Source organism: Numenius arquata, chromosome 5, assembly GCF_964106895.1.
Source record: "Numenius arquata chromosome 5, bNumArq3.hap1.1, whole genome shotgun sequence".
Classification (NCBI taxonomy): Eukaryota; Metazoa; Chordata; class Aves; order Charadriiformes; family Scolopacidae; genus Numenius; species Numenius arquata.
This window is the reverse complement of record NC_133580.1, coordinates 38,757,783-38,781,402: the sequence shown is the minus strand read 5'-3', so window position 1 is coordinate 38,781,402 and position 23,620 is coordinate 38,757,783. Positions and strand designations below refer to the sequence as shown.

At 38.7% G+C, this 23,620-nt stretch overlaps 1 protein-coding gene across 1 annotated transcript in view; it reads left to right on the top strand.

Moving 5' to 3' along the window:
• DCHS2 (dachsous cadherin-related 2) overlaps positions 1-23,620 on the top strand; it is a 73,530-nt gene that overhangs the window by 31,597 nt on the left and 18,313 nt on the right. The window contains 8 exon segments of the mRNA XM_074147883.1: positions 243-430; positions 920-1,019; positions 7,377-7,534; positions 8,705-9,545; positions 10,500-10,739; positions 15,675-15,809; positions 16,053-16,262; positions 17,519-18,376. Coding sequence (XP_074003984.1) covers positions 243-430; positions 920-1,019; positions 7,377-7,534; positions 8,705-9,545; positions 10,500-10,739; positions 15,675-15,809; positions 16,053-16,262; positions 17,519-18,376 — 2,730 coding nt within the window.

The following is a 23,620-nucleotide window of genomic DNA, read 5'->3' as shown; positions in this document are numbered from 1 at the left end:
AGGGCATCCACTGTACAGTAGAGGATGTAATGTCGTACTAAAGTTCAGGTGCAAGCAGTGATTGACAGAACGTTTCTATGGAATGGAGCTTGGAAAGCTGAGGTTTTAATGTCATGAGTAAGGTGTATCAGAAGACATGTATCATTATTTCATGTTAAATGTTTAATTGCATGTAGTAAGGTGAATGCTAGCATAGAGTAAATATCAAACTCCCTTTGTCCTGCATTTTCTTTGTCCATCAGGTGAAATTATAAACTGGGTTGCATTAGACCGTGAAAAACAAGCTCACCACCAGCTGATCGTGCTAGTGACTGACCATGGGTCCCCGCAGCTTAATGCCACAGCAGCTGTGTACATTGCAGTGAAGGACCTGAACGACAACAAGCCCCTCTTCCCCCAGGCAGCGCCCGGGCGGGAGCTGCGCCTCAAGGTGGGTGCTGCTCGTGGGATGCACTGCCTGGCTCCGAGCACCACCCTGCGGCAGGAACCCAAACCCCCCGCTGTGAAACAGTAACAGTATGGCCCCGAAGCAGAAACATAACCTGTTCTTATCTGAGACTTGGGTATATTTGGGAATTTCAAAATTTATCAAATGATTATGCTTCTTTGCCTTGTATACTGTTAGATGTAAAGAATATACATGTATAATTTTACCTATGTATGCAGTAGAATCTCTTTTAATTTCTCTGACACCTCAGTAAAAATTTTTGAATTAGCAATATACAGAGACTGTAACAGAGGATTGCTAGAACTGTATTATTTAACCATTTCCTGAAATGCTCTTTGCACTGACCTTAAATATTACTGAAATGGAAAATAGAGCAACAGATAAATTCTTGTGTTATGGCAAGGAATTTATTTTAAGAATCACTGTTTTCCATGTATATTTGCAAATTATTTATAAACTGCTTGATGACAGGTTTTGGAAGGACAGCCATCAGGAACACTTATTACCACTGTCTTTGCAAAAGACTCTGATTCTGGAAACAACAGTATTGTATTGTATTCAATAGAATCAGGTAAGAATTAAAAGTGTTATTTATAAGAAAAAATACATTGAAATAACTAGAGTTTCAGAGATGCCATGTATACATACAGGACTTTATGTCTATTTTGTCTCTGTTAGAATAAAGGTGCCTGTGTAAATAGACATCAGGACTGTCATACATCTTACGGAGTATCTGAGGAGGCACAAGCAGCTACCTTTCCTCCTGTCCTCCTCTGCCCCGTCTTCCCAGGGGTTTCCTTGCTTGTGTGGCCAGTCAGAGAGCATTGGAACAGCACTCAGAAAATATTAGGACTGTGATCTTGTACTGTACAGTTTACTGTTTCAGTCAGTTGTTTAACATCTTAAAGGAAAGATGATCTCCCTTTTCCCATGACCAATTGAAAATTTTCCTGCTAAAAGAATGGTTCATGACAGTCTGAGACAGGGATCAGAAGGATCAGCAGATAATCTGGGCAAGCAATGAGGCTTATGGTTTTTAGTTTGTGTTTCACCCTTTGTTTAGCACTGTGTTATCCTGGCATAGCGTGGCCACTTAAAAACACTTCTCCTCTTTAGTTTTCCCAATAATTCCTACATGTAGTAGTTCACTTCTCCTGTAAACTATAGAATCCAGTTTTGTTTGCAGTGAAATCAATAACAGAGCAGTCCTAAATTGGAACACGCGTGGGACTAGGGTACTAATACTGGTAAGAGACATAGATGTTATCTCTGTTTTTGCCGCATATCACTTGCTGTGCTTTCAAACAAGAGGGAACTCTGTCTGTAATTAGTGAGGAAAACATGTCTGTTCCTCCTGCTTTGCTTCACTATTGGTTCAAAACAGCAAGAGGAGCCAAGAACAGACCTATTTTTCTTTATTTTGATGCCTGCGGTATTCTATCAGTTTAATGTAATCAATACCTTTTAAGCTTGTTATTTATAGTCTATGATAATTTGCATATAGACCATACTGTTTCATCAGAGCAAGAAAACACTTCCAGTATTTCCATCCACTCAGTGCATTTCCTCAGGTGTTCTTTTCTGCGTAGGCAGAGCTCAAATGTGGGCTTGGTTGGTTTAAATTAATTGCAATTATTTGTCATTGCAGAGTAAAGAACAAAATACTGCAAAGCTACATTACTCCTCACTCTCTTTAAGAGCAAGGGAATCTGTAGCTTCCTCTTGCCCAGACTGAAATTACCAAAAAATTCCTATGGATTATGTTATACTGTGTCTTTATGTACCCTTTTGACTTCTATGGAGTAATGGAAGGACTTTGAGATCCAAATCCAGAAGGGCCAGGGAACTAACTTTGCTCTCTTCCACCAAGAGATGCTTAAAAAAATGAGACATTCAACAGCTCTTGGAAATTTTGCAGCTGAAATGTATGTAGATAATAAAAGACTGTAGGGTCAGTTTATGGCCATAATATTATTCCCTTAATTTGGATACAAGTGACTGCCTCTTCCAGTGGGAATTGGAGAGAATCATGGACTTCTGCATTGTGAACGATAATATTTTGCACAAAATGATTCCCTGTAAGAAAAAGTAATACCCAACCCTTTGTTTGAAGGGTGATGGCCAGGCAACATGGGAAGTGTTCTTCAGGGGTCTCTGCCTGTCTGTATATCTAACTATATCCCCTTCCTTCAAACAGCACATTGGATTTTCTTACTGGCTTCACTGTAGAGCCCCAGAGGGGAGTAAGTAAGAGTTCAAATTATAAAAATTACTAGCAACGCAAAATATAACTGGTCTTGTAAATGCTGTCTCTAGAAAGAACAAAAGGATAAAAACAGCAGCAAAACAACCCACTAAAAGAGCCCTCCCAGCCTTGGAACTAGATATTTTTCCGATAAACAAATCCAGAAACAGCTGAGCTTCTCTGATACTAATTTTTGTTGTTGTTGTTAGTTGGCTCATAGCCTTTAACATCTGGTCTTCAGTTTCATGGTGCAGTTCTTTCCTGGTTTATATTTAAAATAGTATTTTCTAGTTCTGGGACATTGTTCAGTACTAAAATATGAAGAAGAAATATGATCTGATACAGCCATATTTGTTAAACACAAAAACATCAGGTTAATTGGACGACTGCATGCAGACCACTGCTCTTTTCAGCAGTTGAGGGACTGCCACAAGATTAAGAGCTATGAGCATCAGTGTCAGCTGTTAAGCTTGTAAGAGTCACTGAGTAACTTTTAATGTTCTTGAGACCTCAAAGAAATGCCAAGATAGCAACAATAGATTAAGCTATGCAGGAGGGCTAATGACACATGCCAACAAATTATGTAAGGAAAAATCTTTAAAAAAACTGAGGTTTACCCAAGAGATGAATTTCAGCTTCAGAGAAGTGTTTCCTTCAAAATGCCCCTCCCTCTTCCCAGAAAATTAAAATAAATTGTCCTTAAACATCCATGTGTATGGAATGCATGATCATATGGCCATACCCCCACTTTTGTGTTGTCATTCAAAGAGTAACCTAATTCAGAGGGAGGTGAATCCCAGCTATGTGTACCATTCCTTAGTGATGCTGGCAATTGCAAAGTGATTTGCCTGGCCTTCTTTATGACTATCAGTAGCTTATAGCATTTATAACAATAATTAGTCTGTATTTATAGCGCATCATAAACTATTGTTTTGTGTGTTAAGACCAGCACTGGCAAAGTAGAAGCTTTTACAGTTATATTTGGACCAGTTCTGCGGATGCATTAGCACTTGAGCACCAGACTGCTAGGAGAAGCCTAGTTTACATTGCTAACACACACGAATTGGCAAGTGTTGTATGTATGCCTGTGGACAAGCACTTGTTCTCCAGGGTCATTTTCAGGGGCATTCCTAACTTGTAGAGGGCTGCATTTCTGCAGCACCCCCGTTGTGTTCAAGCTATTTGGTAGCCATGGCATTGCCTTCCTCTTTTTTTTTTTCCCTGCAGTCCATGACTGCAGTTTCTGTGGTTGTGTTTGAGAGCACAGAGTTGAGAAAGTGCCTGGGCTTTGGAGAACCTCATGTAAATGGAAGCCTGGCCAACAGGTTGGACAATTCAGAGGTGGAAAATTTAGATGAAAAAGTGTATCCGTTTATTGATAGAGTTGCAAGCATAAGAAGAGACTGGGGTCATTAAAATCTAGTTATCGAGAGATTTAATTTTTTTCCATTCCATGCTTCACTTGCTCTTCTCAATTTCCTTCTTTCTTATCCATATCTCCTGTAATTTCTTGCTTTTCTCTTCATACAAAAAGGGACATCTTTAGGGTGTGTGATATAAGCAGCAGTTGCCTAATTCAGGTGACCTGCAGAGATGAAAGTTGAGCAAATGTTTCTGGAAGGGCAGGGAGCTTTTTGTGCAAAGACCGACATGTTCTTTGAGTGTAAAACTTAAAACCACCTTTTCCCTTATTCCTCATTTTGAACTTCTGAAATAACGAGGAGGAGGATTTGGAGTGTATTTAGAAAGCGAACAGGCTGTCACTCACATGCACTTGCCCTCAATAATCTTGACCAAAAGTATTCAAAAGTGGTCTATCTCTTCTCTTAGTACATGTCATCTATTAAATCAGATGAAAAGCAAGATCTGTCTGTAGCTAGGCTTTTGAAATTCAGAAAATGAAGAAATTGCTTTAGCTACAAAATGTAGTATAAAAGTTTGATTAGTGTGTCTGTAGATGAAGGGAGATCCATTTCATAAGGCTTTTTTTTCCTTGAAGTTTTTTCTGATCTGGAATTAAATGGCTACTCTTTGAAATTGTCCATGAATAAATTAATAATAGACTGATAAAAATACCAGAAAAATAGAAATAAGATGTTTCAGTTTTTACTGTCTTTATAGTGCAGTGCCAGATAAGAAAGATGAAAATAAGAAACACTTTCAAAATGGAAGCCCCAAGGGGTTTTGGTTTTATACAATATCTCTTTCCAACATTATCAGACTTTTCTGTTACTTTTATTGCCACCAAAATATGCTCAAAATTGACTGCTTGATGCAATATTTGGATTTTAGTGGAATTGTAGTCTCTAGTAAATAATGCTATTGGTAATTTCTTTTCTGACCAGCTCTCTTTTATTCAAAAATGTAGATTTTGACCATTTCTTTCTCTTACCAAATAAGCTTCAACCCTTCAGAAGCTCTGTGGACTGACACCTATGTCAGTTGAGCTTAGCTATCTATGTTCGACCTCTTGAAACAGAAAAAGAAGTATTGGTCTTTCTGCTAAGAGGTACTGAATATCCTCATCACTGCTGGAGCGAGGGCGAATCCTCATAGCCTCATGCTCAGATTGTAATTATGTACTTACAATGTTTTTGTTCTCTGATTATTTTTTTTTAAACTAATTTTTATTTTTGGTTCAGTTTGGTAACTGTATCTCCATTTTGATAGAAAAATGAAGGGAATAGTTTTGTGCACTTCTGTTTACTGTTTTTGGGGGGTTTTTTTGTTAGTTCTACCTAGCAGTTATTTTAAATGTCAGTTTTAGCAAAACATTAAATATATATGCATGCAATTCACATTATGTGTTCTGTTTTTCATATCTCCTCTGCCTTTTGCTTAGCTGGGATTTTGTGTCATGAAACATTACATGGAACAAAATAGCATATCTGTGAATGTAGACATACTGTTGGGACCTAAACCAGGAAAGTAACCAACAGCTATTTATTAAAACAGTAATATAACAGCATTAATATTTTGAAACTATCATGAAAAATGCAGAATGCAAGACTGTCTCATTCAATATAATTGTCTCTACATATTGTTTCCTTTTGTTGGCAATTTCCTCATTACGTTCCAGACTGTAAGAGTCAACCCAGAAGGGACTCATGGAGCATTAGAAACCTAGTCAGTCAAAAATAGCAGAAAAATATTGGAAAAAACTCCTATTTGTTGTTTGTGAAAACCTTGTTTTCTAACTATCCTGCTCAGTGTTTTTTCAAATTCTACAAGTGCAAATATTTTACAGTTGCAGGTGAGGTGATTGGATACAAAAATGAACATCTATATGTGCAGCTAACTAATTTGCATGTGCAGATTTGGAGAACATAAACAGCTTCATGGTCACTCAGATGCCTGTAGAAATATAGCTCTTTATGGGTGTTTTGTGTACTACTGCACTAAATTTATTTTTACCAGAGTTCCTTATTAGAATAGCAGCTGTTATGATGCATGACTTTGTTTAACCCACTAGCACACCTTATAAAAAATTCACGTAGCAAGAAGTTGTTTGCATAGTGTTTTAAGAGAGAAGTAGTTATGGCAAATTAGATTTTCTCAGTTTCTGGTAAGGTATACCAAGTAATAGATACTTTCCCATTTTACTAAAAATTGGAGAGTAATTTGTATTGCATTCCTTGAAAACGGGGGAGGTGGGTGTCGGTCTCTTTTCCCAGGTAACAAGTGACAGGATGAGAGGAAACGGACTCAGGTTGCACCAGGGGAGGTTTAGATTGCAAATTAGGAAAAAATTCTTCACTGAGAGGGTCGTCAAGCACTGAAACAGGCTGCCCAGGAAAGTGGTTGCATCATCATCCCCGGAGGTATTTAAAAGAGGCGTAGATGTGACATTTAGGAACATGGCTTAGTGGTGGACTTGGCAGTTCTAGGTTTACAGTTGGACTTGCTGATCTTAAGGGTCTTTTCCAACTCTTCTTATGATTCTAAGTCACAAAGAGCTATTTACTTTTCTGTCATAGAATTTTTCGTTGGAATTCTAGAATAAATGTAATATGATGTAGCTGCAAGTAGTAATTTTAATTAGAAGTTGCTTGTTATTAGCATGTGGCCAGTCATTGATGAAGGTTGTACGCATAATTTCCAATACTCACATGTCGTTCTGCAACAATATACTGTAAGATTTTAGCTAGCCCCAGTTAGCTTCTGGTTCAGAGCACAGGCAAGGCAGGCAGCATCACTGCAGCTGCGGTGTCTGAGGGGTAGATAGGGCTCTTTGCTGACCCATATTCTGCAAGGGACGTGAGCCAGCTGTGTATCCAGCATCAATTACTTGACCCTTCATGCCAGTTCAGAGACTAAAACTTCTTTCTCTGGCCTTGCCTGCCAACTTACGTTGGAAGTAGTAGTGCCAATCCTGGGGTGCTTGCTGTTCTCCTGATGCACACGCCACTGGTGTGAGTAATGTTAGTACAAAATTGAGCAGTTACTTTTGTACTCCATAGAATTTCCCTCTGTAGCTTTCTAAATCCAGAGTAAGTGGTTTATAATAACTACATACTTGATGAAGGAAGAAGTGAACCAAATGAGCCAGAGAGATCCAAATGAGTGCAGCAGGTTCACTTTCCTCTGGGTTCTGCTGTTTCTCACCGTTAATTACAATGTTCAGTATTATGGAGGCGAGCTGAAGAGATCTGCAATAACTCATACCCATTTTTTTCCCCATAGAAGAGGATGTAGGATACTTCCAGATTGATGCTGTCAGCGGGGAGTTAAGAACAACCCGGTCTCTGTCACATGCTGAGAGATCAGACTACAGAATGATGGTCACAGCCAGGGACCAGGGGATGCCTTCACTTCAAGGACATACTGCTGTTTACATCCAGGTACTTATATATTTTGTATGGATAGAACAGTTATGTTAGATTCATAGTTTCTTTGAAAAAACAATTTTGAGAGATGCTAGGGAAAGGAAGAAGTTCAAAATTATAAGCACTTTGTTTCATGGTAATTTTCTTTAGCCGTTTTGCTGTTGAGGGAGGAAATGAGAGGGCAGGCTCATTTTCATTTGTTAAGAATACACAAGAGCATTCTGGGCTGTCTTGCAAATAGATGTTGGTGCTTTAATAGGAGGTCATTATGAACACTGGAAAAGAGAAGGGAAAAACCCGGGTAGGCAGAATTAAAAGCAAATATCAGGAAAGACTGAAAGTGGGGGAGAGAGTAGATAATTCTTTTCTCTACTATGTTACTCTCTTTTCTAAATTCTGTCTCTGTAACCCAGCATAAGGATAGCTTATTCCTTTGTGCTGGTTTATACAGGGCTGCTCTGCATGGGAGTGTGAAATCCAGCGTGTGCTCTTTCCACAGCCAGCCACCTGCTGTTCATCGAGCCACAGTGGGGCTGCTTTGTCCAGGCTGCCTGTGCGCTCCTTTATCAGAGGCTGAATGTCACTGAGACTGCTATTTTCATGTCACCCAAAAGAAGGTTAATTTTAGATAGCTTGGGAAAAAAAAGCTTCAGTCAAGACAAGGCAAATGCAGTTCCCACAGTTAAAGAGATTCATTTTAAAACATTAACTTGGAACTCCGCAGCAATCCCTGATGAATGAAACCCCGTAAGGACATAAACAACCCTCAAAAAAATGTGGCTGGTTGTGTTTGACAAACAGCATAATGTACAGTGCTTTCTTTGTCACATCTGTCCCTGTGATGCTGTCCTGTGTAGAAAGACAGTTGAAGTGCTTCAGAGTAGGAGCAGAGATAGCAGTGTTCCAGTTGTCTGTCTCTGGACCCCTGTGATTCAGAGGGTGAGGGACAGTCTTGTCCCTTTTTTTTAACGTGGGAATGAAAGATAGAGTTATGGAATGACTGGCCAAGGAGCGTTTGAACTCTTACAGAGCATGTTGACTTTGTTTTGTGGCTTTGAGGCATACTTAGAGTAAATATAGTCACAAATAATAAATGATTACACTTTCAGTTAAGGGAAACAATTTTCATTACACTACTCATAATAACAATGGGAAAATATTGCAGTCTTTGTGCTTTTGTTGCAGGTAATCCCACTTCCCAGTGGAGGATCTGTCTTCTCTCAAGATTTCAAGCACTTTGTAGTACCTGAAAATTGTAAACCTGCGCAAGTGTTGAATTCTCTGAAGTGGCCTGATAATCATCTAACAACTAACAGGAAACTGCATTTCAGTATCGCTAAAGAAGATGATGATGCTTATTTTGAAATAGATAGCTTGACAGGAGACCTTTTTCTTTCCAAGGAACTTGACTATGAAACAGCTTCTCACTTCCTTTTGCAAGTTATTATAAAGGATTATAATAATAATCCTACACAGAATAACACTGTCTTTCTAAGTATCGATGTGGAAGATCAGAATGATCATTCTCCATATTTTCAAGATGACTTTGTAGTGATTGGCATAGAGGAAAATGCACCTGTTGGCACTCTGGTTTACACGTTCAATGCAAAAGATGGAGATGGCAGTTTTCTGAACAGCAAAATACAATATTCCCTAGAAATGAGTAACATGGGTGAAAATCCATTTCTTATTCACCCTTCATATGGCACCTTGACCACAGCTTTTCCATTAGACAGGGAGATTATTCACTCTGTGATCCTTACAGTGTCTGCGGCAGACCAGGCAATAAATCTGACTGATCGCAGGCTTGATTCCCTGGCTGTGAAAATTGTTATTCTAGATATCAATGACAACAGTCCCAGTTTTACGTCTTCACCTCTTTGCTATGTCATGGAGGATGTGGAGGTCGGCTTCCTTGTGCACCGCATAATTGCAGAGGATCCTGATGAGGGAAGAAATGGAGAAGTTACATATCACATTCTTTCAGGCAATGAAAACAAAGCATTTGTATTGGATAAAATCACAGGTACTGTAACTTCTGTTCTCTGGAGTTTCTTGTACTGTGCTTCTCACAGTAGTATTCAGGAGTGCACACAATGCAACACTGAAATACCCCATTACTATGGTACTCTACCCAGTTACTTATTGTCCTCAGGGGTGATTACCTTGGGCAGAGCACCACACAAGCATGGCAGTACTACATGCAGTAGGCAAGCTCAGTGAGACTCAGCTCAAAAATTTCTGCATGACACTATTACTGTGTTGTGTAGATGTACTGGAGCCCCTTCCAATAGCACATTAAGGAGTGCGGGAAGAAAGCGTGTGCAGTGAAATACTTCATTCTGGTTTTTGCATGGTGTGTACTTGAACCCAGTGCACACACATATGTTGCTATATGTACACACAAGGAAAGGCAAAGTCAAGATCATGGAATGTGCATTACACTGTGGGTGGAACATGTTCAGTGGAAGCTCAAAGTGCTGATGAATTTCATTCTTCAGCCCCCTGAAATTCTCTGGCTCCTCAATGAGTTCTGTAACTCTTATACCATCTGCACACAAATCCAAATCTCACCCTAATAGTTGCAGTATTTTCTGGTTCTTATTCTGGTTTTTAATCCACTATGTGATACAGCTGACACTGATTTGTAAAGCTCCTAATTGCATAACTTAGGTGTAAAAGAAGACAAATATTTAAGTTAAAGTTAAAAAGTTAAACCCAAAGTTAAATAAAAAGGAATCTTTGAATTTCACTTGAATATTCCATGAATCCCAGTTTCCCTTGATGTCAAAATGAGTATTTCTGGGCCAATTAACACTCTAAAGGGAATCGCAGGGAATTCCAGACTCCAAAGTCTGGAAGCCTTCAGCAGGGGCACAGTGTGCACAGTGATGCTACATTGAAGCTTGTGAGTGCTAGAACAGCTGGGGTCCTAACCTGGACCAGAATACATTTTTAATACCTTCTGTCTTTAAAATAGGACTCTTAACTGCAGCCCAGCTTCTGGACCGTGAGATTCAGGACCGCTACAGTTTGACAGTCATAGCTCTTGATGATGGCAACCCAGCTCTCTCCACCACGCAGATTCTAACCATCGTTGTTCTTGACGTGAATGACGAGACACCGATATTTCTGAAGCAACTCTATGAGACTGCAGTTCGTGAAAACCAAGATCCAGGGGAATTTGTCGTAAAGGTGGAAGCTGTCGATAGAGATGCAGGTAATTTCTGTCCTTTTGTTCTGGACCATAGTAGATTGATCAAATCTTGCTGCCTGCTATGCTTGCGTGTACAGCTGTTGTGCTTTTCCCAAGGTCATGTATGAGTTCTGAGTTTCAAAACATGGCTTTTTGTTCAGACCCTCAACCTTTATTCAAGGCCTGGGGGTATTCTGACTTGCACGCTGGGGTAGCTTCGTCTCTGACTGATGTATTAAATGTAAAATGTGTGCTTGCATGATGCGGAGCGGCTCAATGTACTGTAGCTTTCACGGGAAGATAGACAGCCCGCTCTGGTTCTAAATCAGCAAACAATGTTCAACTCAGTCAAAGTTAATATTTGAACTTTTTTTTTGCTCTTAATCAGAGCGTTTTGAATAGTTTTAAAACTGTTCACTAGACAACAGGACCAGCAAATATGCACTAATCTTTTCTGACCAGAGAGGGGCACTGTCATCCAAGATTTTCCAGCTAGTTGAGCTGTGAAGGGATCGTGGAATCTGCTCTGGATTACAAATAGTTTTTTACATACATGAGAATGTTAATGCATTTGCTTTTCAAACATACATGGAATGGACGAGTAAGAAGGGGTGGTTCATATGCTCTTAGAATCAAAGGTAAGGACTAAACGTGGGAGAGTCTTTGCTAAGCAACAAAAAATTCCCTCCAGTTCTTCAACTACCTGCTCTATTGAAATGCATACGATGTTGCAGGTAGTCTGTGTGCTGGAGAGACCACGCGCAGTGGTGTAACATGAAGCAGTTACACAGAGTCTGTGGTAAAAATAAAATCTGGAAAGAGATTTAAATATTACAGTACTACTGCAATTGGCCCAAAGTTTGTCTCGACCTTGTGACTTTCTTTTTACTTTGGGTGCACTTTCTGCACATCTTTAGAATTGTTTAAAGTGGTGCTATCCAAAAAATAGATGAAACAATAGATCTTTTTAGCAAAATAATTTTCTGTGTTCAGTAAGATTTGTTGTTTTAATGTAGAGCACATATTGATTACAAAAGGCTGACGTGAGCTCAATAGAAGTGCTGTATAGGAGAGACATTTCCCCACAAGCATGTAAAGTATTTAGAACTTAGGACTGGGTGGGTAGCCCTGTTTATGAAAATCTTCATGACAACTGAGCAGCATTACAGTCTACCGCTGTACCTCGTTCTTCCAAGTATTTTCTTTCTTTCGTGAACCACACTATTAAAAAAACAAAACAAAACAAAAAAGCAGCATTTGAAGTAAAAAATTGCAAGATAATAGAGAAAAGAAGTGGGAGTTTGCTTGAATTCCTCTCCCTCCTTTCTCCATCCCTTATATTTATTTATTGCATGTATTGTGGGAAATACAACAGAAGGGAAATTTTGGGAGCCATTAGAAGGAGGGAGCAGGGGTGGCTTGGCAGGGTGGAGAGGAAAGACATTCCAAGTGTACTGGGTGGCACAGTGTAGTCCTGCCTGTGCAGACGCTTTGGGCAGGAACACTGTTGTGGTTGATGGTTCCTTCCTGCTTTTTTTTCTTTTTTTTTTTTTTTTTAAAAGTACATTTTCCAGTCCTTCTGTTGCGTCTTTTTCTCACATTTGCCTGATTTGGCCTCATGTCATGTCTGTGTAACAGCACTGTCTGAAACAAATACTGAAATGATGCTCATAATGTAAGAATATAGGATTTATACAGGAGTCATATAAACATAATGCTACTCTTCTTACATTTTTGGAGCAGAATTTTTGAATAAGACGACTCCTTTCATGCTGTACTTTATTTTTTACATCACTTTTTTTTTTTAATTTTTATTTGCTCTTTACATTGCAATTCCTATCCCAGTAATATTTGCATAGTGTCAGTGGAGGACTTTCTTCCCATCTCAGCTTTTTTTTTTTTTTTTTTTTCCAGTTCATGTGTTCCCTGACTGACCACGGGGAGGAATCCTTTTTACTGACAGTATCAGCCATCATCAGCCTTTTGTTTTATTTGTCTTTTTACTTCATTCCCTGTAAGGGAAGAGGGAGAGCAAACAGCCATCACCTTCTTTGTGTTTGACCCAAGATCCAAGCTTTAAACTTAGTTCCAGCTTGAAATGTCATCTTTTTTTTTTTTCTTTTGTGAATCACGACTAAAATTTTTGCTTGTAATGATTTTCTTTCATGTTGATCTCAATGTGGATGTCTTATCATATGGATGTGGGAAAGCATACAACACATGGGAAAGATACAGCGTATTTAAGATAGGTCGGGGGTTTGTCTTGATATACGTCTTTGCAGAAGCTCTGAACGAACCTAACATTTGTCAAGGTCTGCTATTAAGCTGATGTGCACCTCTGTGGTTTGGTAGTTATGCCTGCAGCCTTAGAAGAAAAATCTCAGAAGGTTTATAGGGACTGACTGGCTTAGTTACAAGACAGGGCTCACTGCCATTCACCGGACATTTTGTCTTGCTCATATTCATGGATTATCATGGTTTTAGCAATACTAGTATTACAAAGATGAGACTTGAGCTTAGATTTTGGGGTAGGGGAGACATTTGTTCCCATTGCTCTTCACTGGTGTTGGCACTAGGCATATCCACAGTGTAATGCCATGGCTGCTGCTTCCAAGAAGCTCTGGGAGCACAGGGGCTGCCTGTGCTGTGGTGGGGGAACAGGAAAAGGGGCTGGAGCTCTTCCCTGGCTGCAGCTCAGGCACCACACATCCAACCTGCCATTTGGCCTGCAGGGAAAGGGGACCGGTGGCAAGGAAGGGGCTTAGCTCCTCCTCCAGCTCGTAATGTGTGGGACAATAGTTTGTCTCTTATTTCAGTTTGTAATTTCAGCCCCCAAAATGTGACTAGCACTACTGAATAATTAACCAACAGGTTGGAACAAGTGCAAACGTGTCACCTGCTGTGCCATGGTATGTGACTGTCTAGAGTCGTCACACTCTTCTCTTGGACAGGCTGTGCAGCTTTCTCCTACTGCCAGGTGAATGCTCCTAGCAGATAAATATGAGAAAACAAGCAGTAAGTGCTTGGTAAATAAGTGTAATGAAAGTGTCTCATATCTGTGCCCTCTAAGAATTAAAAGGTTTCATTTCAACAGTGTGTGAGTAGTCAGCTTGCATGGCACCTGTATGCTTTTCCAGTTTTTACAGTAATCTGTAAAAAAAGTCCGTTGTGAAATCTGGCAGTGAAGGCACTGGATTGAAGCAGTTCAGTTGCAGGAGACCAAAGGTTAATAGTTAATATCAGCCCTGCAGTGTCATGTGTCTTTTTTTCCATCTGTAGCATTGTTGATTAAAGATAGATAAACGCAGGCAGAGCTATGAATATCTTTTTAAACGTAATTGGATGGTATCTAATATGGGTGGATCAGATAGTGTGTGTTGGTAACCTTAAACTTTCAAGGTATTCTCCTTGATTGTCCTTACTGCTGTGATTTTTCTCCTTTCTTCTGGAAAGCTGAAAGGATTTCTGTAACTCATTTTTCCTACTGCTGTGTATTGTGTGAATATGTCCCTCAACTTCAGGAGTAAATGCATTTACAGTAATAATTCTCTTAATTAAATTTCAGTAGTGTTGTCAACTACTTAGCAAAGCTATTCAAAGGCAAACAAAGGAAGTCATGGATGTTAAAAACTGTAGGCTCTGTTTCTTCTCTCACACTGGTGTTTCTCTGTAAAGTCCAGTGCAGATTGTCCTGTTTTCAACTGCAGCAGATGAGAACAGGCAGGCAGTGTTTGACTCTGAATAACAGTTTTCGTATGACGAGGAGTGCTGTAGTTTTCCAGGTGTGCCAACTGTCCCTACCCCACTAAAAGACCAGTTATTGGTTGGAAAAACACAGAATGATTGAATGAAACTTAGAAAAACTTACAAAAAAGAAAAAAAAAAAAGCACAATAATACAAACACTTCAAGTATAATGTAAAATTAAACTCATTACAGTTAGTAATATGTGTGATGGAGATAACATTATACTTTCCTCAGGAGGGTGTTGAAACTAGAAGAAATATGAAAGAAATTATTTTATAACCATAATAGGCAAGATTTTGGAGTCACATTTCTTGTTTGATTCAGGCGGGCAACTTTGAAAGAAAGGTTTTTAAAAGCCTGTACAATTTTAGCCTATTTTCTAGAGAAAGACAGGAAGGTTAATATCCCTATACTATTTACAAATGGTAGGTCTGATTAGGAACTGAATGGAATTGGCATTCAGAAAAATTTGGATGGAAAGAAACTCTTTAACCTTCCCTTCTGGAAATCCTGCACAACTTTATAAAGCCAAGCAGTAGCATTTCAGAGACTGGCTACAAGAGGGAGTAGTCTAAAAGACCTGAGATGTGCTGTGGGAATGTCCACCAAATTGGCTTTTCTGTTGAAGACAACTAGTAAATGGCTGCCCTGTGAGCCCTGATGGGACTTAGGCACCTGCTTGCTCACTATTATGAATATTTAGAATTTGTGGGCATGCCAAGAAGTGGGTATTTTCGCTGAATGTTTATACTGTTCAGTGTGGTACTGTATAGAGACACTTGCATTGGTTCTAGTGAGGTTAAGTGGAGAACAAGAGCAGCTCGGTACTCTGCCTGACATCCTGTTGAGAAATTAACTACCGCAGGGAGATCAAAAGACAAACACACGGTTTCCACGGTCTAAGTTAATGCTGTCTTGTACCACGTTGATATGTCAGCGTGTTTGGAGACATGCCCTGAGTACCTAGAAAAGTTGCTGGGTTCACTTTGAGTGGCTGGAAAACTTGGGCACAAAGCAGCATCTGGACAAGGATTTTGAAGATCCAAATTTTAGATTTGGATTTTTTATGCTAATTAAGAAGCAGTTACTCACTGCATTAAAAATAATAATTTCATCCATAACCCATTTCCCAGAGGGAAGAAGGGACAAATCTGTGGACCTGAATGTGAGGAGAGTGGCTTTGTTTTACTAAGGTTTCTGATCTCTTTTCAAGGACTGAATTCCTTGCTTCGGTATGAAATCTTACCAGGAACTGGTTATGAGAAATTCAAGATGAACCTGGACAGTGGAGAACTCGTAACAACTGCATCACTGGACAGGGAAACCCAGGAGGTTTTCAGTATTAAAGGTAACAGTGTGAAATATCTATGAGTGCCTGCAAAATGTGAAATGAGAATGGGTGTGGTGTTACTATCAGTGTTACTTTTTTTTCATGCTGTCTGAATAAGATGGAAGGGGTAAGATTTTCAGGTACAGAAGAGCATATGCTTTTTGCATAGCACAAATAACTCTCCTATTCTGCTATTAAGGAACATCTATTGTTGCACCCACAATAATTGGATAAAATTTGCTTTCTTTTTATTAATCTTAGTTTTGGTTCGAGACAGTGGAACCCCGTCGCTGTCGAGCACAGTGACAGTTATCTGCACAGTGCTGGACGAAAATGATCACTCTCCCACATTTCTTCTTCCCAACTCTGAGATCCATATCCCAGAGAACCAACAGCCTTCTGTCGTTTACATTACCCGGGCTGTAGATATGGATGCTGGCAATAACGGAGCTCTAAGATATAAAATAATTGGTAAGTTACACTCCATCATTTTCGTTAGTATAAATCAGGAAGTATATAAACAGGATTATCCACGTTTTAAACGAATCTTGAATTTACCAGGCCTCCCTAGCTCCCATCTTGTCCACATGCTTCTTTCATGTGGGAAAAAAAAAAGATCTTTCACCCCTTTGTCAGCATTAATAAGCACTTTCCAGGCATACTTTCAGTCTGCTTTTTGGATTTGAAATAGTACAGAAAAGAAAAACAAAAAACTACCAAGTGCTGGAAGGAGGCATTAATCATGAAGCCATAATTTTGTCCTTTTTGTTATAGTTGTGGAAGTTCTGAATGTAAATATAGCTTTGCAAATAAGTACAAGAATTAATCTAATTTTATTTATTTAATTTTATTTATTTAATTCAATTTCATGAGAGCTTCTTTCACCCAGCAATTAGTAATGTCATACTTGGTTTTCATATTGCCAAACTCTCCCTATGTCTGCTATGCCAATGTAAGCTCCGCAGCTGTTCAAAGCCTCCTGTAATATCTTTGCACAAATACAAGTTTGCTGTGCTTCCTTTGGTTTGGGGCTCTCAGTAATAGCTCAAACGTAGGCAGATAGCTACTGTGGTAACAGCCAACATTTTTCTTTGAAGAAATAGTTATGAATTCCTTTATGTTTTCTTGGTTTTAATTTCACAACCTTTTATTATCTTTAATTTAATTACTTTTGGTCTTTCTACATGTTACAAAGTATGTACGCCATTCACTTGTTACTAAAAATGCTGACTTTTCTGTCCACTTTTTCATATTTACCTTCCCCTTCCCATGCCTCCCAATTCAAGACCTTGCAAAACTATTCACTTTCAAGAGACAGGCTTGTAGAAGAGAACAAGAAGCAAGTAATTACAATTGTCAGCAATACTTTATAGGTTTCTGGAATTTGTAACTAAGGTTGGGAAGAGGTCACTTTATGTGACAGCATAGTTGCAGGAGATCTTATAAGGTGTGCTGCTTTGGGAACAAAAAGACAAGCGTCTGGCAAAATAGCCACTCCGTAAATTGATATGACATTCTGTATTTACTGTCATTGCCACCCATTGATTTAAATGAAATGCAGGTTTTAATTCGTTTAAGAGGAATAGAATATGTGAAAGGCACATGAGCACAGCAGCTGTATGTGCAATTGGATCATGTTATTGCAATTAACATAGTGGTATTCACAAGGGATTCCTTTTTCAAAAGCAATTGTTTGTGATAATTTTATTTTTTTATGTGTTTGAAAGGTGGAAATGTTGATGAATACTTCACACTGAATAACACTTCAGGAAAATTGCTGGTCACTCGTAGCTTAGACAGAGAAGATGTCAGCAATTTCACTCTTGTAATTGAGTGCCGTGACCTAGGCAGTCCCTCGAGAAGCTCCACTGCACAGCTCCATCTAACAGTCTTGGATGAAAATGACCACAACCCGTTGTTTGCAAAGACCCAGTATCAAATCTCCGTGAGAGAAGACCTAGAGGAAGGCTCAGCCATCCTGGACCTCTTTGCTTCTGACAAAGATGATGGCCTGAATGGTGAAGTTACATATTCCCTCATTGATGACACCTTCGGAGCATTTGCTATTGACAGTGTAACGGGATCTATAGTTACTACAAAGGCACTGGACCGGGAGACCAAATCCCAATATACATTTAGGGCTGTGGCGAGTGACTGTAGCACCCATTTGCCAAGAAGCACCACTGTCAGTGTCGTGGTGCACATTGATGATGTCAATGACAATGATCCCATTTTTTTGCAGAATCCTATCAGGGCCTTTGTGCCTGCTGAAACCCATGTGAATGAGACCATAGCCACTATGAGAGTGGAGGACATGGATCTGGGATCAAATGGAGCTGTTGTTTTTAGTTTGATGATAGCGGAAACTGTATTTCAGATCAACACGAAGACAGGTGACATCATTCTTCAGGAGCCCTTGGCTTCCAAGGACTTCAGTACCCAGCTGCTAGTGATGGCTTCAGATCAAGGTATCTCACCTCGAACAGCCACAGCTATGGTCATTATCTTTACAGAAGAACAAGAGGAGGAGATTTCATTCAGCCATAGCCTATATGAAGCAAGCGTACCTGAGAACAGTGCAGCAGGTGGGTACAATATCCCAATTTGTGTTCTTGCAGGTGCTGATGTCCCTTTCTTTTGGAACGGTAATTGTAATGAGTAGCATAGGGAAAACTTTTTCCTGTGCAGTGGCAGGAAAAAGTTAATTTGGATGTAGCAAATACCCATCTGCCCTTTTCCAGTGCACCAGCATGAAAAAGAAGCATTGTCTGTTAGTTGGAGGCATTGTCTGGATATTGAGTTTGCTGCCCTTGTACAACAGTGATGCTCACATTAAACAGAAAGCTCTCTTGTGGTGTGTTTCCATCCCTCAGCCTGGAAAGATCTGATCATCAGCGGGTTCACTTTCTTAGCAAAATAACTTTAGTGGTGGATACCATTTACTCATTATTTCACTTGTTAATGCACAAAAGATCAGATGAGATGAGTGGTGTGTACCAGTTGCAACATGACATTTCTTTTTTTTGCAAAACCCTTCATGAACTGTAGTAGATTTCAGAGATACTCTAAAACCTTACTGAAGTTTTCGATTTTGCAGAAGAAAAAGAATGGGGGGGTAGGGTGAGGTGAAGGGGAGAGAAGTTCGGAGGCTGTGGTACATTGTCACTCGAACAGGCTTCTACAGTGTATCTCCAGGTATAAGCTGTGCTACCTATAGACAAACCAGCTTCAGTCACAAGGTGCTTACAGATTTCTTTATTTTTATTCTGTATAATGAGAAGAATTACTGCTCTACTTTTTATCATTCAGAGAATATTAGCGGTTATGCCTCCTGCCAATTAGGTATGGTAAGTACCTTTTTCTGCTTCAGGGGATCGTCTCATCCTAATGAGGGGCAAAAAGGAGTGCCTTTCACATCTTTCTGCCCACAAATCTCACTGTAGAATTGACCAGACATATTTAGAGATCTGACCTGCACTATATTCTTGGTTCAAACACTGCCTCATGAGGTTCACCTTGAACAAGTCATTTATCGTCTTTATAGTTCACTGAATTTCACTGAATTTTTAGAGTTGGAAGGGACCATAAAGATCATCTAGTCCAACTCCCCTGCTGAAGCAGGATTGCCCAGAGCATGTTAGAGCAAGTTCAAATTTCCCTCAGCAAAATGAAAGCAATATTCCTTTATATCCTAAGGGTATTGTGAGACTAGTGAATTCTTGGATCTTGAATAACAGCCTATATATTTATTAGGAATCAGTAAAAAATAAATGTGTTAATAATTTTGGAAAACCAATCAATATTCTTGGATAATTATGAACAGAATAGAGAATGAAGGGTGAAGATGGGTGTTGCAGTAATTACTGCTGTGATTACTCAGCCTTTCCTTTCTCTGTGCCTGTTTTGAACCACAAGCCAAATTTTCAGCAGTGTATTTTAAGAAAAAGATAATGCTGTGAGTACTATGGATGTTTCAATTAACAGACCAAAACTAGGCATTAAGGCAATTTTTTTTTTTAAATTAAGTGACTTTTTTAAACCATAGATGAAATATTTTTGTTTCAGGCTATTTTTAAAAAGCTGTGATCAGTGATCAAACCACCAGGTTAGAGCGTCCTTCTAGCTCTCTACCTGTCTGTCAAAAAACATGTGAGGTTTTGGAAAATGTGGAAGGCTTCCAACAGGAAAGACTGGAGCGTGCAGTAGCCTGGTGGTTAGAACACTCCCCTGAAATATGAAAGGTATAGATTCAGGTCTCCTCAGGCAGAGGAGCATTTCCCTTTCACTCCATACTGAGTACTCTGAGTACAGAACCTATGGGTTAAGAAGTTCTTTTTTAAACCGGTGCTTCATTTATTGCTTCTCTTACAAATGCAAAAAAAAAAAAAAAATCCTAAATACGTTTGTCCTGACATTTAAAAAATACTTTTTATTCCTTGAATTTGACCAGGATTTACAAGTTGTTTTGGACACCCTAAAACTGAATTTTTCTGTGCATGAGTCACAGATACCCAGGCCTTCAAGCTCTGTTTTACTAACGTCAGCACTGTACAGTAATTAATTGTGTCACTTTGCAAAGGAGAGCCTGCCCTGGGGGAATTGCTGCTTCCAGAAGATACAGATCAGATGTCACAGCATGTGTGTTAATCTCTTGTTTTCTGTTTTACCATTGATGTACCCATTGAGAGTCAGCTGTGGTGATGTATGGGGGTGCTCCATCCTAGGTGTCTGGAAAGCGGAGAGACCCAGGGTGTTTCCAGAGGTGAGCCCTGGGCTCTCAAATTTTGTCTCTCCCTTGCTGTAGCAATCCTGTATTTTCAGAAAGTGTCGTGAGAACCTATTTGTCAGCCTTCCCGGGGCAGTAAGGTCAATACCCTGGAGTTTCAGTCTTTTCAGGGGAGATGGGCTTAACCTGCATTAATCCTGCATTAAAATTTCTTTCTAGTTAAGAAAAAATAATAAAAAGGAAGATAGATTTTGTTAGGAAACAAGTATTGGTTTAAAGAATGAACATAAATTTCAGAGCTTTACAGCAATAGACAAGCTAATCTGATCCTAAATTTTCCTAAGTGTATATACATTCGTGAGTCAAGGTAGATAATCCAGCCTGAAATTAAGGAGATGCCCCAAGGAACTGAGATAACAGAATGTTCTCCCGTTCCGTCTATAGAAAATGTAAATAAGATTCTATTTTAAGTTGTTTTGATTAAAAGAAATTTAGCAAAGCTTCAGGGTAAACATTAGGGTTTCATCCCAAAATTTTAGTTTGTATATTTAATAAAATTCTGTTTGCTAAGAAGATCAAATTCTTTTAAGAGTATGAGAGATTTTACCAAATACTAATATTTTTTTCGCTCTGTTTGTAGTATTTACTTATTTATATAAGCATAAGTAAATATCAGTTATTTTACACTTCCGTGGGGAAAAAAGCACGATTATAATTAAAACTCTCACACAAGTTAGCGTACAGGATATATGTGATCCTGGGACCCCTACAAGTATGAATGGTACCAGTGTATGCAGTCCAGGGGAGATTTACATTACATACTGATTATTTGTAGAACTGGTATTAATAAATGTGGCTTTTCCTCCTAATTTTCTTTCTGCCTTAACTAATAGAGTGGGAAAACTTTAAGTTTATTTTAAAAAGAATAAAAAAATCTGAATAGTATAAACGATGAAGGCCAAAGCCAAGGGTCCTTAGTTTTAATTTAGTCTAAACTTGTCAATTGGGTGAGTGCCTCAGGAACTGGTCCTTGTGGTCAGATTTTCTTTAAGTGTTTGACCTCCAAGTTTAAGGACCTTCAGAAAGCCCCATTCTTCTACTTTTTGTTTAATATTAAATATTTAATGTCTTTAAATATTATAAAACTGCATTACAACAGGCACTCAGAAGCCAGTCAATAAATAATCAAGTCACTGCAGTCTCCAGAGGGTAAGAAACCGTTATTATTCACCGAGCTTTCACTTGAATGGTTGTTTGCATAGCACTTCATTGGAGACAGATTCACCAGTAAAACTTGTTAACTTATTTGTTTGTGGTTTTTTTTTAATAGATATAAATTATGTCGCCTCTTATTCTGTAAGTCATCTCTTACTCTTTATGCTCAGTTAGCTTTTTCTTTCATTAACAATTATGACATCTCAAGAAGTAATGGCAAGGATGAACTGGGGTTAGATGAACAAGGAGGGAAAAAGAGATTGCTATAATGAGTACAGAACAGAGAAAAACAGTGATATAGATTATACAGTAGCTCAATTCTGGTGTGCATGTTATATCCGAACACAGAGTACAGCAAAAGTATTTGAGTCTGTTTGGCCAGTTAGGCAAATACTGCCCATGCTGCCATACTTCAGTTTCAAGTCAGTAGGCATAACGTAAAGGTTATGTTCGCTATTTAAAGCGCTTAAGATATTTCCAAATGCAATCAGGTTGTCTGATTGAACTGGAAAATAACCCTAAATACAAACATTTTAAATCATTTTTCACTTCCTTTAATATTCTTAACTAATCCATAAATTGATTGCATAGCGTTTCAAGCCAACCTGACTGCGTTCTGCTATGATCCTGTTCTCCCTTCTTCCTCACTAGCTTCAGTGCTGATCTCATCCTCGTCATGCTGTTTCAGTGTGCTCTGCAGCTATAAAAGCTGCCTTTCTCCTAATTTTCTGCAGTTTATGTGTCACATGTTATGACCTCTGCTTGAAGCAGTATTTGAATCGTGTACTTGAAATTGCGAGCTCCGGTGGATGGGTACTGTCTTTTGCTATTTACCTGTATAGGGCCTGTTTGTGTCACAGCAGACCTCAGAGTTTGGTTGTATTTTTTTGACAACGAACTGTAAAAATATACTGCTTGAAGGAGTCATTTTCTGTGAAAGGTACCAGAAACAAGAAAATTTTTTCTGCCAAAAAAGAAGTTTCAAACAATTTTGAAAACAATTCATGAAAATATGAAACTTAAAGGGCTAGGATTTGAGGGCCCAGTGCAACAATTTATTAACTGAACCCCTGAAAAACATGGATTCAAGTAGAAGTGCTCCTGCTTCCTTTACTTCTGCTAGTTTTTCTTCTTAAATACGCAAGCAAACAAACAAAAAATCTGCTGACAGTATTAGAAGATAAATAGTGACATTCTTTGGACCTTGAATTTTTTTCTTATCTTTAACTCTGCTCCTGAGGATGGTTGCCCTTGCAGGCTTCTGTAGTAAATCAAACTTGCCCAGCAATGAAAATTCAACCTACAACCACCTATTTTAATTCTTAAAAAAACAGTGCAGTGTTCATATCAGTCTTTATCTGTTGGAAGGTTGGATCTTACTTCTAGAACTTTTCTAGTAAATATATTGACTAGTACAGAAAATTATATCTATCAAAATCAGCATATTTTTGCTTTTGACAGTCAGATTTTAGGAGCAAATGACAAACCACCTAAAAACAAAATTTCCTGGTTTTAAAAATTAATAAGTAATGAAGCTAAAATAAAAAAGGTAGCAGATAGTTTTAAGAGGAATGTTTCCTCTCATTTTTACGCTAAAGTCCTTTCCTCCAACGTCCAGGACACTGAGCATGAACAACATGCCCTTTGTAATGTAATAAAATAGCTAGTTGTCTGTAATGCTCTTTGGAAGAGTTCAGGTTGCACAGTAACCTCATTCCATCACGGTTGCATGGAATCAATTACAATTAAATTACATAATTAAAATACTTTAAAATCAATTACCATATATACTAAAGAAGTTCATAACTTACTTGAGAAGAATATTTTTTTTGAAATATTGATAATGCTTTTTAAACTTGCTACGTTTTTGTTAAACATGATGATTCTG